Source organism: Sturnus vulgaris, chromosome 1, assembly GCF_052056855.1.
Source record: "Sturnus vulgaris isolate bStuVul1 chromosome 1, bStuVul1.hap1, whole genome shotgun sequence".
Classification (NCBI taxonomy): Eukaryota; Metazoa; Chordata; class Aves; order Passeriformes; family Sturnidae; genus Sturnus; species Sturnus vulgaris.
The window spans coordinates 57,789,406-57,806,973 of record NC_142243.1 but is presented as its reverse complement, the minus strand read 5'-3'; the positions used below and the strand labels follow the sequence as shown (position 1 = coordinate 57,806,973).

Genomic DNA, 17,568 nt, shown 5'->3' with positions numbered 1-17,568 from the left:
AATTTAATAACAGCAATTCAGAACTCTAAAAGCCCCAAATAGGCACTATTCTGAAAACAAATAATTACAAAAGACTACAAACAGTATTGATTGAGGACTTGAGGAGGACAATGGATCTCTCAGTAGAATAATTAGCACCACATAACATCAATCTGTTATTGTTCAGGCAGGCTAATTTTCTGGCTCTTATTTTCTTCTGAATACATTTAGTCCCTCCCCTCTTACAGATCATTTGTGTTTCACTCTGCTTATTAAGACAGTGCTTGCTCCACATGCACACAGGTTGAAGTCGTCCAGTCAAAGTAAGTAAAGTGGAGCAAGTGATGGGCCTTTGTTATCCCATCCAATATCCCAGCCAGTCCCAGTGCACATCAGCCCACTTCCACCCCAGTTTACTCTTCTACAGGACCCTTTCACACTGGGATGAGAAAGGGAACAGTAATTTTGCTGCGATGTTGCAGAGCTCACCTTGCAAGCTCGGTAGAGGTACTTTCTGTCTTGAGTTAGGTTATAGAGAGACAAGAAGGAGTAGCCATTGCCAGCAGTACCGTGGCAGATCCCATACCCTTTTCTCAATAAACCTCTCTGCCAGATGACATCGCTGCAATCTATAGCATCTTTCAAGTATTTATCCTCTTTAAAAGTCTGTGGAATAAAAACAGAATAAACACACATCAATTGAAGTACTAATGAAAACAAAAGGAAGCTGCTCCTGAGAGTTGTTTTGCTGTTTGTGTGGGGTTTTTCCATATAAAATTTATTTTGAATTGCAATAATCCATTCTTCATAGACCTGTCTTTCTTTTCTTACCACGTTGTTTCTCCTTTCCCTATATGGTAAAAGAAAAAACTTTTCAGGTTTTTGTTTCCGAAATTAGGACCCCAAAGATAAAACTCAAGTTCAAGGCCTTTGGTTCTAAAACATATCATCTATTTGGAGAGTATGTGGTCCTTTTTTCTCCATTTTCTCTTCCCAAACCAGAATTTGAAAATACAGAAATATGATGCTGCCTCCAAGAAATGTAAAACAGAATACTGGATATCAAATCTGGTCCTATATTGCTGGTCTGATCTTCATGACTAATTCTTCCTAGTTACTCACTGTCTACCTTAAATTCCACATCAAAAATGCACAAGAATATCTCTTTGCATAGCACAGGACTCTTTTCTCTGTCACAAATACAAGTAGGAACCCTACATTATCTTTATGACTACTTGTATTAGTATATTTATATAGTGTATACTCAGAAGCAGTGGTCAGTTTGAGCAAAGCTTATTGCAAACTTGCAAAGCTTATTGCAACTGAAATGCACTTTAAACATAGAGGGCTCATCCAGAAAGAAGCAAACAAAAGCAAGTAATTTCACTGATTAACACCAGAATTCCACCTTTAAAAAGCCACTTTGCTGGTCACCTTTGCCTAAGTCACTTTACAGATCAACAAACAAATGAAATCCAGAAGCAACAACAACAAACCCTACCAAAATAACCCCAACAAAACAAACCTGATGCACTCCTGTAAAACTTAGTCCTCTGGAGATGATATCCCCTGCCAAACTATTGAATAAGATAATAGAAGCAACCAACATGCAAGATTGTTAAATTCACAAGCTTGATAAAGGAAGTGCCTCTCTCTGAACAGGGTTTGCCAACTGCTTAGCTGTAACATTTTGAATTAAGGCATGGCGACAGGACTTGATTTCCAGAACAAACACTGCTGTCTGTTATCACAAATCCTATGCCTGGTATGAAAGCATAGCCATTAAAACATGCCAATTTTTCCTTTCAGCGCTTCAAAAAACAGAATATAAAGAATAGCAGAAAAACTTCATATGCTTCATCACCTTAACCACAGAAAGAGGCCAAAAAGAAGAGTGCTAATCAGAACTTGGTCCTATCCATCTCATGTCCTGCAAAACATTTTGTGCTGGGGAAAGCATCACATTGACAAAGAAGGAGAGAGTGGAGAAGTGTTAAGCCAATCTTCTACCACAATCCAAAGAAAAAGCAACTGTGACTGCTGTTACGTGCAGCAATGTTGTAAGAAATTTGAAGTTCACATTTCAGGTAGTATGATGAGTAATTATTCCATAAACCAAGCCTGCTTTTCGTCAGCCCACCCAGATGCCAACCAGAGAATCTGTCAAGGAAGGCTGTCAAAAGCAAGAATCGATTTGCATAAATTCAATTAAATAGCATACTTTCAAATGTCATGCAAATCAGAAACACACAAAAAGACAGGTAGCAAGCCTGGTTAAGAATGGAGAAGGGCAAACAGCAGGCTTGTGGTAGCTCAGCAGTTTTATTTATGCCCTGGAAGGGCCCTGGGACCATGGCTCTGACGTTAAGTTCTCAAGAGTTGTATTTTAATAAAGGAGTAATTTATGGAAGACGTTCTTTGGCGAGGCACACGAACCTATACTTTTGAAAACCAACATAATTGTTAAAACTCTTGGGATGAAGATTCAAAGAATTTAGGTCAATGTCCTCATACCCAGGATTCTGATGCCAAATTGTTTAAATATATGTCTCTTTTCCAAAAAACCTAGTAACTGCTAGTGCTCTGAGAAGCAATTTTACCCACTTATTTTCTCTTTAAAACATACCAATGTAAGTATTCTGAGATTTTTAGGTGTCTAGCTTGGGGTTCTTGTTCAAAAGCCCAGATCTAGAAAGATACTAAATTAAAGCCTTGCAAACTAACAGGGCCTGCACATAAGTCTCTCTATAAAGACAGAGGTATATATATGTGCACATGTTTATATATATATATATAAGAGCTTGGTGCTAATTACACCAAGGTTGTAGTTTTGATCCCCGCATGGGCCAGTCACTTGGGGATGGACCTGATGATCCTTGTGGGTCCCCTCCAACCCAGAACATTTGGCGAATCTATGAAATCTATGAACACAGAATGATTCACCTTATAAGCCTGCATGAGCATGTGGATGACTCCGGGGGCACCATGGCACCAGTGAACCAGTCTGTCAGTCTCATTGCTCAGTGATGACGGGTAATTCCCAGATCGGAATTTTTTATGACGCACGTAGTCAATGCTTGGCTTCACCAGCTCTGTCAGGGTCTCCTGGTCCACATTTGCAATTGGCTGAAGAAATAAAATAAACATCACTAAACACATCAACAGAAGTAATAACAAATTGTGTATCAACACTTAATTCGACAATCTGTTTTCAAGTATCCTACATAAGTGCCCTTGATCCAAATACTGTGAATCACATCCTACAGATTTAATTAACGTCTGCTTATTACACCCTTGCGAAGAGCATTTTTACAGTCATTGCAAGAGACAAAGAAATTGCGGCACCAAGTTGTTACCTATCTTAATGGAGATGACACAGAAAGACTATGGAAGAACTGAGAACAGAATACGAAGACTCCCAGACCTCTTTTTGTAACTTAAAACAGGAAGAACGTTTATAGGAGAAAGACAGCTTTGTACATATGGTGCTTATAGTACACACTTCCAACATATTGGGTTACACTTTTTGTTTTAAAAATAACTATTTCCCAGCAAATGAAGGAAAGTGTATATAGCAACATACCTAGCAAGATATTTATGAGGGTCAAAGTTTTCCATCATAAACAAAGTTCCCTGAACCTATGGACTATAAATCTGCATTTCCAATTTCAGAAGCAATAGCTACCTCACCAAATATCTAAACATCTTTGTACTACAAACTCATCCTTCAATTGCTCTTACGAATGTTCTTCCTAGGTTTTTTTGTTTAATTTACATGCTTCTCAAATGGAGAATACATTCATCATCCTGTATGTTCCTTGTAACTAAAGGTTTAGAAGTCAAGTAACTGTTGCTCTTGGTTGGCATTCCCTTCACTGCCAGCCCATTTTCAACCATTTTACCAGCAGAGCTCTGTATTTTTACGCAATCTATATGATTTCTGGAATTTCTGCAAGCTGTGGGAACGATTGCAGGCACTGGAGCCTATAGGAGCCCAATAATGAGCTTATTTTTTTAAATAACATGTCTTTATTATTGATTCAATGTTATGAAATGCCAGTTTCCCACCAGCTCCAGCACATTTGCATTCAACAGGTGAGCACACTCCCACAATTGAAAGTCTGACAGCCAAATGAAGGAAAAAACTTTCAATAGATGTATTTTGAGTAATCTGAAGAAACCAAAAGCCTCTATTTCCCCTCAGCCAGAAAACCTCTGCCAGACTTCTATCTACCAGGTCCCTCAAGCAGACTCCAGGTCTGCACTTTTCTGAGTGGAACAGAAATGCTCATGCTGCTCATCAGAAATACACCTGAATACAGAGCAGCTTGTCATGAAAAACACCCCAAAGCTAATCTGCCCTCACTCAGAACCCTCCCTGTGAAGTTGGGAGGCTTCACAGGAATGTTTGTTTTGAGGCTGTTGATTTCACACAGCACTCCTGCAGAAGAAGGCAAAGACAGTGGGCACCAGCAATAAATGTCTTCAGTCTTGAGCTGTGCAAGGCAAGCCCAGCCCAGCTCAGCTCAGAAATCCTTAGGAGGTAAATCCAAGAAGAGCAGAGCTCCTGCCTTGTGCTTCCATGAAGATTTGAGTACAAGTGAGTTTTTTGCCCAAGCACTGAGGTTCTCAGCACTTACTTCAAACAGCTCAAGAGTAACCTACAGGGGTGCATCCTGACTTTCTGGCTGAAAGCAATGGTATGCAAACACATACTTTTGCTTCAGGTTTAGTGAAAAGATCCTGGAGTAGAGACTTCCTAGCTAGCACTTCAGAATTCCCCCTCTACCTCCTGGATGAGTTACTTAATATGGCTAAGCTTTTATTCTTCCAGTAGCCTGTAAGTAAGTTCAGCAATACATGTTTCCTCCAGTTTAAGAAGTGTTTGGACAACGGTCTGAGCACATGGTGTGATTTTTGGGGTGTTCTGTGCAGGGCCAGGAGTTGGACTTGATGATTTGATGTGTCCTTTCCAACTCAGCATAGTCTGTGATTCTATGATACTGGTGTTGTACAGGAATTATCCTCAGTAATCTTCACATCTCAGATGCAATGTTAAATGTCTTTTTTTTTTGCTATCAAATAACCATTCAACAAACCATCTCCTGAATTCTTTGACGAAAACACAGCAAAATTCGCCCCATTTGGCGTAGGAGGGATGGGGAAAGGATCAGACTCTGATATGCAATCATCTTCTGCAGTGAGTGACTCAACTTTGGATGACTCACAATATTTAACATACAGTGAAAAGACGGCAATCTAATGCTGCATAAACAATGGCTTTCTGGTAATTCTTAAAAGCAGCAATTATATGTAAAGGAAAAATAACTAGGATTTTAACATGTTGACAGAGTAGCCTCGGCACAAACCAAAAGGCACTGTGCAATGACTTCTACTATGAGCCTTCAACAGTAAATGAAGGATAGAGCCTTTAAAGAGTCTTCTTTAGAAGCCTATATGTTTCTCTGAAAATCTAGCACTACTAGGGAAAGAAAAATGGAAGCCAGAAAGCTGAAGGAAGCTGAAGGGGTGAACAACCTCGTTGAAGAAAGCAGTAGGTAAAGATAGGAGCATGGTAAATCAGAGCAGCCTGAAGCCCCAGTGGGATGGTCACTGCAGAAAATGAGTGTAGTGAGGTTAAGACTCACCCCAGGTAGCAGAGCAGTAGCTACTTCTATAACAAAGTCAGCTGGTTTAAACAGAACTGCTGGTGGAACTGGTGTAAGGTAATCTGAAATGCAGCATTTTTTCTAAGCAAGGAATGGCTGAGCAGTGGCAGCACCAAATACCAGCTCAGTCACTTCTGCAGTGAATGTTTCTACACAGCTGCAGACTGTGAGGATGTATTGTCCTTCCATTTGCCTGAAGAAAACTCATTCTTTGTGAGCTGGCAAGGAAATTGATATTTACAAAGATGTACAGACTGGCAGCAGCACCTTCAAAAAACAGAAATGAATGCAATAAAGTTTTGCAGCTCTATGGCAACCTTCTATAATGAATCTTAAGGTTCCCATACTGTAGAACAGAAATAAGATATACAGGTTTGTTTGGAAAAAAATCATCATAATTCTATTGCAAATCTTGGTGGGGGGGATTAATTTAAGTGTAGAAAAGAGGAGGTTTACAGAAGAGAGGAATGTCACTAAGGAAAACAGAAAGAGGAAAGCAGGGGTCATAAATACACTAAAGAACATCAGACTTTTGTGTGAAAAATAGGGGAGCTAAGGAAGTAGAAAAACATCTAAATAATAAAAGCATACTGAAGACTAATATGTGATTAAGGATAGTCATCCAAAAGCACCACGACAGTGGGGGAAAAAAAAATCACTAGAGAAGAGAGGAAGGGCACAAGGGACAGGAGGCATCAGCACTGCAATCATTTAAAAATAGCAAAAAATTAAGGAGTGATGGATAGTAAGTGAATTTTCAGCTGTTCTAACTGGAAGCACCAGAAGTACATATGAAGATGAGAGAAAGCACTTCCCTGTCTTTGCTTAAGACAAGAAACCATATCGTGAACAACTGGTGCTCTGAACCACAACTCAAGAGTTAATTCATTCTAATGTGATGATATCCTAGTCAGTTTTCTTCTGCTATCAAAATCTTAGGCAGCTCTGCACAGTTCTGTGCTGCAGTCTAACTCCAAATTGTGAGACCCCAATCCAGCACAACCACTGCACATGCATGAAAGATGAAGATAAGATCCCCTGATGCAAAACAAAAAATCACTGCTACTTCACCCAAGCCAACAGAAGATACTCTTACCTGCATGAGCATGTAATAGATCCCAGCCACACCATGGGCTGCTCCCACATACTGCTTCCTGTGCCACTGGTACAACAGAGGACAACGGTCTTTTTTCCGCTCCTCCTTTGAAAAGTTTTTCCCCGACTCAATAATAGCATCTATTACCTAAGAAAAAGAGCACACCCTGATCACCTGTGCTGCTTACTTTGATTCAGAGGGTTTTGCTTCTGCATGACTAAACCCACAACAAACAATATGCCACAATACAGTCGTAGGATAACAATATTCAATTTATTTGGATTTGAGTGTAGAGGGAGAAAAGGTATTTTCCTTAATGATGAAATAATTTATATCTTAAGAGCAGAAATTTAATCTATCAATATTTCTAATTAGTTTTTTCCAGCCCTGGCTTCTGTGGTTCTCGTCATGAATGTTCCCCACATTGAATTCCCTTTCTTTGCACTTAAAATACTTCCACACTTCACTCTTAAGGTTTTTTTTAACAATGTCTCAAGTGGCCAAAACTAGTTACATAGTGACCTATTTCCTTGGCTAGACACAGACCCATCCACACTGGCCTGTCCCAGCCCCAGCTGGGCAGCAGGGAAAGGGGAAAGAGACTGGATGGACAGCTGAGACTGGGTTCCCAGCTCTAGATCCCTCTTCTCTCCAGCATCCCTCTCTTAAACTGCTTGAAATATGCATGAGAGTGATCACAGTTCAACCTCACTGATAATGTGATGCTGGAGAGAGAAAAGTGTCTTACCTCTTTGATAACAGACTGTGGGACAGTGTCTGGACCAATTTCAGTATTCAGATACAGCAAGGCATACAGGTAACCTGCTCTGCCATAGAGCAGCTCATCTGGAAGTTCAGAATCCATGCTGATGACTGTCCTTTGGAGTTGCAACAACCTGCATCAGACAAGGAAGGTGGGAAGAGAGTATTGTCTGTAGAGACCACAGCGAATTGTGCATTGTACAAATCATCAATCCAATCAGAAGCAGAACAAATAGTGAAGCCCCACCACTCCCTTTCATCCAGCCCAGCTGGCTGCTGGGTTTACTCGCAGGAGCTCTGCACGTGTGCCATCTTGATGAGCCAGAGCCAAGTCAGTATCAGCACAACTGTCAGGATTTGGTGCAGACAGAAACAGATGCAGGGCAGGAGACAGAGAAGCCCATAGAGCTAGCTACTTCAGCAAAGACAGAAACCTCCTGGAGCCTCTGGGAATTTCACCAAAGTGAGGAACACTTAATTGTACATGTTTAAGAGGGGAAAAAAGTCAAACACACAAAAAACTCCAATACCACCATTCGTCATTCCCTCTCCTAAGAAAACACGTGGTCTCAAACATTTAGCACTTCAGTTTTGCAATGGACATTGCTATAATGCACAAGTGTTTTGCTTGCCTTTTGCAATGTAAAAACAAGAAACATGAAGTGCTGGCCATAGTAACTCTCATTTTCTTCAGAATGACACTCTGCTAATACTCTACCACTGAGTACTGTGAGCACTGAGCACTGAGGTGGATCAGAGATCTGTTTCCCAACTGCGCCCTCCCTGTCTCTTCCTATCTTTTTTGATTAAATTGATAATTAGATGAAACCATGGTGATCACGACTTTTAATTGGGAGAGGGGCAACAACAATCTAGATTAAGACCAAATTCAATTCCCAGATTCCCCCAGCTGTTATTTCTCAGGAGAAATGTTAGCAATAATATCATTCCATACCAAAACCACTGACCTCAATCATGTGTTTATGCTGTCCCTGCTTGGTACTAGAGAAAAGCTACTCACAAAGAACAGTTTATATCTCCTTTCTCAGAACTACACTGGGTTTAGAATTAAATGATTTTCTTCTAAACTGTCCACTATTAAGTTTTATTGCTTCTCATAAAACTGGACAAGGTAGAAAGTTAAAAGTGAAATCACAGATTACATTTTGGCACCGATGATGTACCACTCAAGCTGCTGTCATGTACATATTTGTAAACAAGAGTTATAAAATAAACAAATAATCAAACTTAACTCTTTTCACTACTCCTCATAGAAATTACTTTCCAAGGAGAGGCAACACTAAAAGATTTACTGCTAATCTCATTTTGCTATACTCATGCTTCTTGCCTGACAGCAAGCAACACTGGTTTCTCAGCTGCATTCAAAATGACATGCCTAAGTTTACTGTCAGCTGTAAAAGTAAAAACCCCCAAACCTAATACTCACTTCAGAACTGAAATATTCATTCAGGAACAGCAGCAGAGATTAATCACATTAGGATTCCAGACTAGAAAGAGACCAATTACAGAACATTCCGAACATGAACCAGAATGGAGACGAGGACATAAGCCTCATGGCAAATGCTGTCAGCCAGAGGTATGCCACTGGACAGCTAGCAGGTGGACTGTGGTGCTGAATGCAAACCCCACAGGGTTCCACGGCTTCCAGCCCTTGCTGGGATAGCAATCACCTCTGTACCAGCAAAGACACAGTTAGCTCTCTAATGAAGCTACATCTAAATGGGATTTCTTGAGACATTTGTTCCATTTAGATTACTTTGAAAAGGGGCTGGGATTTTTTCAGGCCACCCTTCATATGCTCTGACCTAATTAAATCCCTTGCCTTTACAAATTTGCTCCTGCAAATACTTCCTCTCTGTTATATTAAATTTTTGTTACGTATCAATCCGATACACCGTGTTTCTATCTGGCTGCTTCCAGATCCTGCAGTGCACGTGTTTTGTAATGAATCTTCAATTAAGACCCAATTTTTACAGAAAGCATCACATACTGCACAAGCACTACATATTGCCAATGACAAGCATGTGGCTTTTGTTAAATGTCACTTCAACATGACAAAATCAGAATGTGCATGCACTACAGTTATGTCCAGGACATCCTGTCATAACAGTGATAGAGGACTCAAGATAACATAAATATGAATCAAGTACAAGCCAGCTTTAATAAAGATAAAGCCTGTTTTATATTCTTGTACTGACAACTTATCAGGGGAGAAAGTGTCCGTTCTTTAATCCTGTCCTCTAAAATTTCACTTGCAAAAGTTACTGAACCAATGTTCTCTACAAATGAAAGGCATGATATTTCCCACCATCAACCACTTACTTGGCAACACATTCCTTAGATTCACTGTCGTTTTTCAGTTTGTGGTAAACCACTGCACCCACTGCCAACGGCCCAGCATCACCACAGAGGAAAGTAACTCTTCTGCCATTCAGATTGCGAAGGATTCTCTTCACGTAATCAAGAGATCGCTGCAAATGGCTCTGATTTTTTGTGACACGGTACAGTTGCAGATATAAGAGGGCAATACCTGAAACGAATGCATGAAAAAGAGAGAGTTTCACTTACTTTTCTTTCTATGTGTATCATATCCCCCTCTTTGGTGCCTCTGAACCAGTAACTCAAAATGTGAACAGGTATTTTGGCAATAAAAACACGTCAGTCAAGGGTCCTAGCTTATGCAGTGTGAAGGCACTGGGCTACTATTTGGACGACATTTCAATTGGATTGTGACAAAAATAAAAATTACCGGACTGAAGCCCAATGGCAGAGTCTCAATTTCCAAAAAAAAAAAAAAAGAAAACTCATGACATAGGCTTCAACACTTGGCAAACTGTATTGGGTTTGCATAGCCAAGCTGCTGATGTGCACTGGTCAAGGCTGGGCCAATTAGAAATAGTGGTAATGCCTCTGTGACAACAGATTTGGGAAGAAGAGGAAAAAAAGTTATTGTGCAGTTGTAATTGGGGCCAGAGAAGAGCAGAGTGAGAACATGTGAGAGGAACAACTCTCCAGTGAAGAAGGAGAAAGACGAGGTACTCCAAGCACTGGAGCTGAGATTCCTCTGCAGGCCATAGTACAGACCGTGGTGAAGCAGCTGTGTCCCTGCAGCCCATGGAGGACCACGGGGATGCAGAGATCCACCTGCAGTCTGTGGAGAAGACTCATGAAGCACACCAAAGCAGGTAGATGCCTAAGAGGAGGCTGTGACCTATCAGAAGGAGGCTGTAACTCCTGAGGACAGAGGAGCCCAGACTGGAACAGTTTCTGCCTGAAGGACTGCACCGTGCTGCATCAGTTTGCAGAGAGATGCTGCTCATGAGATGGACTCACACTGGAGAAAAACTGTCTCCTGTAGGAAGGACCCTGTGGGGGAGAAGGGGAATGACTCCTGCTCCCTGAGCAGCAAGTGAAACCATGGGTGATGAACTGACCATAATCCATCATTCCCTGTCTCTCTGTGATGCTGGAAGATGATGTAGAGCTGGGAAGAAGAGAGAGTGGGAGGAAGGTGTTTTGAAAATTATATTTTACTTCTCATTATCCTGCTCTGATTTTGTTAGCAATAAATTCAATTAATATCTTTAATTCTAGCCCGTTTTGCCCATGATGGTATTTAGTAAGGGATCTTTCCTGGTCCTTAACTCATGAAGCTTTTGTTATATTTTTCTCTTCTCTGTCCAGCTGTGGAGGGGAGTGAGAGAGAGGCTTTCTGGGTGCCCTGCATTCAGCGAGCATCAACCCACTACACAAAGAAATCACTGAAGATTCAAAAATTTGAGCTAACAAGCACATGTATGACTGAGTACACTAACTGTACAATACTCATCCATTATATGCAAGAAGTGATTTCCCATTTGATTTGTAAAAGGATCTTTTGATGAGTTTTTGGATTCAAGTTGCCAAGTTCTTCATAACCCCTAAAAGTATTTCACAACAAGATTACAAGCTTGTACAAGTCAAACTGGTTTGTAAAAGCCAGAAGTCAAACCAGGGCTCGGAGAATGCCAGGAGGAACTATCAAGCTTTACTCCATTAAACGTATTACATAATTTTCCATTAAAACAAACCAAAACCTTAGAAATAAAAACAGTGTAGGCTGAAGGAAATGAAACAAATCCGCCTATGTGGATGTCTATTGGCCAATTGCAAGCACACAGGTGGAGAAGTGAATCACTTATCTCCACACCACACTGTAACTCAAATCCATATCTGAATGGAGACAGCACTCTCCTGAGCCTCATCCAAAGCTGAGTACATGCAAGGCTCACTTAGCTCACAGGGAGGCTACCTCAGTAGTACAAGAACAACAGCACCACAAGTGCTGGTACATCCTCACATGTTCCCTGGGCAGGCTCTGAGCAAGCCTTTCTAGGTGAATCTAAAAAGAAAGCTGCAGAGCTTGGGTAGCCCAGTTCAACATCATGGGAATTTGTGGAACCCCTTTTTATGCTGCAACAAATGTGTAAATATCTTGGCTTGATCAGAGGACGACTAGAAATGTAGCCACGAAGTCTAGTTCATCTAATCCTTCCTACCGTTTCTCAGTGCAATACCCTTAAAATGGCTCCTCCAAGAGGTCTGGGTTGTAAAAAAAGTATTTGTATAAGTAAGATAGATTCTTACATGTGTCCTACTTACATGTTGCTACATGCCAACAGAAGGTATTCCAAGATTTTAAACATGGTTCAAAAAATGCAAGCCAATGCTCATGACTCCACTGTCAATAGGATTTTCTAGACTTGGTACATAAAAAGCAGGGCAGTTGTTTACAGCACTACTTTAACCTTCTGATTTGCACACTAGCAAAATGCAGCAAAGAGCAAGTTTGGGGAAAAAGTATCTGCATTACGTATTTTAAAAACCAGATCATTTAAATACTTTTATTTAGAACCATATGCACAGGAGCCTTGAAAGACGTTAACAGCTTGGAATAGATGTAGATGGCAATCCTTCTACAGGATGGAAAAATCCCACACTCATTAGACAATATCACTTGTTCATCTATATTCCTGTTTCAGCTAATGATGGCTGTGTTACTTTTACCTTATGACTCATTTTCAGATGCTCTGGTTTATCAGCCGTAATTTCAGTCACTGTGTCAGAACACAGCTCCCCGGGAGCCATTCTATACTGTCAGCATGAGAAAGCCCACCACTGGAGATCTGCATGCACTCAGCAGCTGGTCCCTTTCAGACCCTGAAACATGTCTTATCTTTTAAGCCTGAGTTATCTAAAAGTTCCCCACCCATCTACCCACAGCACCATCTGTATTGAAACATCAAGAAGAAAGCAAAGAAATTTTACTCTTTAATTGCCTGATTTAAGCCTAAGGATGGATGAAGGCTGGAGAGCTTTTCCAAGCTACTTCCCCCTCACAACATAGAGATAAAAGAACAGACCTTCTCAGGACACATTTCAAACATGTGGTGCTAAAAGTTTAAATATGCCTGAAGCTTGAGCTGGAAGAGCAGGAACAGAATATGCCATTCTATCCAGCACAGTCCCACTTAACAGGCCTAGATAGACATGTGTTGGCAACTAAAGGGACAGTGGCCACATCAGATATGAAAACTGTAGGCTCTGCCTAAAGGATCCTGGTTTCAGCTGGGATATAGTTGATTTTCTTCTCTGTAGTGACATTGGTTTGGATTTAGTGTGAGAATAACACTGATAGCACACTGATGGTTTAGCTGTTGCTGAGCAGTGCTTATCCTAAGTGAAGGGCTTTTCAGTTTCCCATGCTCTGCCAGGGAACAGGTGCACAAGATGCTGGGAGGGACCATGGCCAGGACACCTGACACTAACTGGCCAAAGGGATATCCCCTACCACGGCACAGCATACTGTGTACTTATATTGGGAGGAGCTGGCTGGAAGCCACCAATCACTGCTCAGGCATGGGCTGGACTTCGGTGAGCAGGTGGTGAGCAAAGGCATTCTGCATCACTCACTCCTCTTGCATTTTATCCCTCTCCTCTTTTCATTACAATTGTAATAATTATTGTTGGTTCCATTACTATTTTTTTAATTTTACTTTATTTCAATTATTAAACTTCTTAACTCAGCCCATGGGTTTTATTTTTTTTCAAATCCTCTCCTTATGTAACTAAGGCAGAGGGGATGTAGGAGGGGCAGGGTGTGAGTGCTCAGCTGTGTGATATTTAGTTCCCAGATGGGGTTAAATCACACCAATTAGAAGGGCTCATTTACAGCTGGACAGCATCAGTGATGCAATGCTAAATGAAAAATAGTCCCTAGCAATAACCATCACCTGCACATGCCTAATTTTCTTCATTATCTTCACAGTCTTGGGACCATACCTCTGCACACCCCCTCCTCACACGATCAATGTTACCATTTCTGTACAGACAGAACAAGAACAGCCAAACAACCCAAATTCCAGATTTGAAGGCTCCAAGCTCCTGGCCACAGCACATATTCCCCCCATCTATGCCCAGTCATTACAGGATGCTGTTACCATTAGAAAACTGCTAACTAACTGCCTGTTGAACAGAAAAAAGTGAAAACTGACTCATTTTTGAAAGCAAACTTAAAGACACAAGAGGTAAGGTAAAAGCACAACCTTAGAATATCCACTCCTTTTGCAAAACAATTATCTCCATATACAAAAGTCAATTATCATTCCGTATGTTTGTTTGCTGAAGTGTGCTGGTTTCATCTGGGGAAGGACAGACTCAGAGAGGTTTTTCTCAATGAGAACTTCCTCTGTGAGTTGATGGGACCAACTGAAGGCTGGTTTGGTTACTGACAGCCTGAGAAACCAGGTGGAGAAAGTTCGTTCGCTCCGTAAAAACACATTTTGAAGGAGGTAACTCAGGGAAAAGCTCTCTTTTATTTCCGGTGGCTGGTCAGGTAACACCGGCCCGGCCCAAGCTCCCTTCCATGAAGCGGGGGGCCTGGGAAGCCGCTGGGCCCCGTTTGCAAACCAGGGGACCCGATGGCCCGTGGGGAGGAAAGGCTCGCTGGTAAGACCTTAGCCCTGCTTCCTTCCCTACGGGCCCCCGGCTCTGGGGGGGCCTGGCTCCTGCTGCTGGCTCGGAGCAGCTTTGGAAGGGCCGGGCCCACCCAGCCCCTGCACGGCCTGGAGGGGGAAGCAGCTGGGCCTGTTTGGGAGCAGGGGCGGCCATGGGCAGTGTGAGCTGCAGCCCAGCCCCAGAAAGGCTGATGGACATCTCAGCCACCCCTCACCCAGTGTGGTCTGGGCCTGGCCCAGCCCCTGCAGCTTCTGTGTGAAACTTCAACTCTTTAGTGCTTGGAGTAGACTTACAGACCTCCGATCTTCCTTTGAATGAAAAGGAAAAATAGAAAAGATACAAAGTCAGTGAAGCAAGAGCTAAGTTTCTTTAGATGGAAGGAGAATGAGAAGATGCTATGAAGGTTGGCTGAAAATCCTTTTGTAAAGTTGTAGGGGTGAACTGATATTGCACTGAATATTCCTATAAACAATGGAAAAAGACATGGGGGGGTTGAAACGTTCCATTTGACAGACTGCTAACCAAAAGCAGCTGTGTGGAGAATCCTTCACCCCGAGGAGAAAAGGAGATCTCTATTTCTGGAGATGAAGCATGAACAGAAAGAAAGATGAAGAGAATTTTTGGTTTGGAACAGTTCATTCTTAAAAGTAAATACCCCATAAGCACAGATTTGGGAAAGCTGTGAAGATGGGAGGAGCTTCACGATTTGCAAGGTTTTTCCTGGGTGGATGCCAATCGTTAAAGTGAAGCCACAAGAGAACTGTTTTTTTCCCTCCTTGTGGAGAAGTCCCTATGGCCTGACAAGAGGAAACTTCTCTCTCCAAAGTGACCTGAAAAGAACTATTTAAGTTGGGAACTGACTGAAATAGGTTTATGTATGTTTGTTTTGTTGTTATGAAGGTTGGGAGCGGGGAGGAGGGAGTGGTCTGAAGATCTTATTCTGAATTTATTTTTCTTTTTCTTTGTGTAGTTAATACAGCTTTTTATACTCTTTTTAAGTTTTAGGCCCTGTCTTGCTTTTGCTCCTGGTTCTGTCTCACAACAGAAAATCAGTATACTTAATTTGGCAAATCAAAACTATAACATTATTGGTGCGTTGGCCAGGAAATTAAATTAAACCAAAACATGAAGTCAATACATGTTACAGACAGCAGTGACCAAGCCTCCAGAGTTAAATGAAAAATCAACTCAAAAAAACACCCATAACAGAGTATTTCTGCCACTCCTATGAGAATATCAGAATCTTTTGTGAATAAATCCTATTACATCATTTACCAAATACATGTCATCCAAATTCTAGCTTTCTCACCAGTCCAGCCAGTATAGGCAGAGCAGTCGTGTGGATCTGCTGTCTTCAGCCCTTCCTCCATTTGCTGCAGAAGGTCCTTGATTTTTGCCTGGATCTGTTTTGAGAACCGAGCATTGACCTGAAAGCAGGAGACAAGGAATGAGGCAGAAAAGGAACTAATTAAAGAATGCAAAGTGCCTGCTCTACTTTCCTGTTGGGGAAGACAACCAAACCAAAACCAATCAAACAAAAAATAACTAGGAAATAAATAACACATACAGCAATCAGCAGCATCAAGGTGGTTCATCTTAAGTGTGTCTCGTGTAAATGCATCCTGACTACATTTTATGGTAAGTTACAAGAATCTACACTAGACAAAAATTACCTGTGCATTCTTTAAAGTCACACAAAGAGCAGCTATGGACACTGTGACAGTATGTATTTCTAATCAGGGTCCTGGCACCAAGACCATGTTATGGGCAAACAGCACAAGCCCTGTGTTATAGGTGCTTGCTCTCATCACAAGGTCCCTGCACACCCTTTGTAGCACTACAGAGCAGGAAATAGCCCAAGGAAAAGAAATGTTTATACTCGAGATAATCAAGCCAAAACAGATGAGCAGAAACAGATCAGCGTCTTCAGCTCAGCCACGAAAGCAAAGAAACAAGTCTTTGATTTTACTTTTCACCAAAAAAGTTTATATAGACGAAATGCATGAAATACAACAGGATATTTTACACTTGCCAGCACTTCTCTCTCATTATGCTCACTTTTAGGGAAGGTATGTTCCTGATTACTCCTTAAAGCCTATGGAACGTGGAAATTAGCACAGGAGTAAGGTAAGTTCTTGCTTGACTACAGCACATCCCAAAAGTGCGGGATTTGGATAAATTACAGGTCCTGGATGTGTTGGGGGTTGAATGCTTCGCTTTTCTTTCTGTGGAATTTCTCCCATTGTTATGCTAAGTAATTGTGGCTACACCTTAAAACGACAGATAATGTTCTCTCGTAGGGGGGTGGCTGGAGGGGGAGCGGGGGGGAACCGGAAAAGGAAAGGTGGGATAGGGGGTTCTGGAGCGGTCCTCGCTCTCTCGTTTGGCTCCTGGAGTGGGAAGACAACCTGGGCTCTGCTCTGGCATCTTCCCCTGTCATCCCAGCGCTGAGATCCACGCTCCCTGCCTTTGGACATCGCTCCGCTGCTCTCCCACCTCACCCTACTACCTCCGGACACTCTGCTGAGCACCACGACCGACACCGTGAGGGGGGAGTCACTTTCCCCATCCCTCTCACCCCTGGGCCGCGGCCGCCATCACTCCAGCCCTCTTCAACTGCGCGGGACCTGCCCTGCCCCCACAGCACCGGTAACAGCACAGGGAGACGGCCTGCGGCCAGAAGGGACTGGAGCGGAGCTAGACTGTTCTGTTGCCAATTTTTATAGCTGTTGTTGTTTTTTCTGCTTTGTTAAATACCAGTAAAGAACTGTTATTCTCATCCCCATATCTCCTGCCTGAAGGTGTCTGAATTGGACCTAAAATAATTAAAAGGGAGGGGGGTTGCACTCTGCATCGCAGAAAAAGGGGCTCCTGCCTTTCCTTAGACCATACCTGTCTTTCAAACCAAGACAGGATGCCACCATGAAACTGATTATTCAAGATGTACCAAATTTTGTACTCTTGTTCAGAGTGGAACTTCAAATAAAAATCAATGATTTCAAACATCCATCCAACAGATTCAGAAATCAGAAAGATTGTAAGAAT

At 41.9% G+C, this 17,568-nt stretch overlaps 1 protein-coding gene across 1 annotated transcript in view; it reads right to left on the bottom strand.

Annotated features, from left to right (window-relative positions):
* The window catches only part of LANCL2 (LanC like glutathione S-transferase 2), a 41,708-nt gene that overhangs the window by 14,874 nt on the left and 9,266 nt on the right, over positions 1-17,568 (bottom strand). The window contains exons 2-7 of the mRNA XM_014887651.2: positions 15,833-15,950; positions 9,850-10,057; positions 7,493-7,640; positions 6,745-6,891; positions 2,923-3,105; positions 469-645 (exon numbers count right to left, since the gene is read on the bottom strand). Coding sequence (XP_014743137.2) covers positions 469-645; positions 2,923-3,105; positions 6,745-6,891; positions 7,493-7,640; positions 9,850-10,057; positions 15,833-15,950 — 981 coding nt within the window. The remainder of the gene's footprint in view (positions 1-468; positions 646-2,922; positions 3,106-6,744; positions 6,892-7,492; positions 7,641-9,849; positions 10,058-15,832; positions 15,951-17,568) is intronic.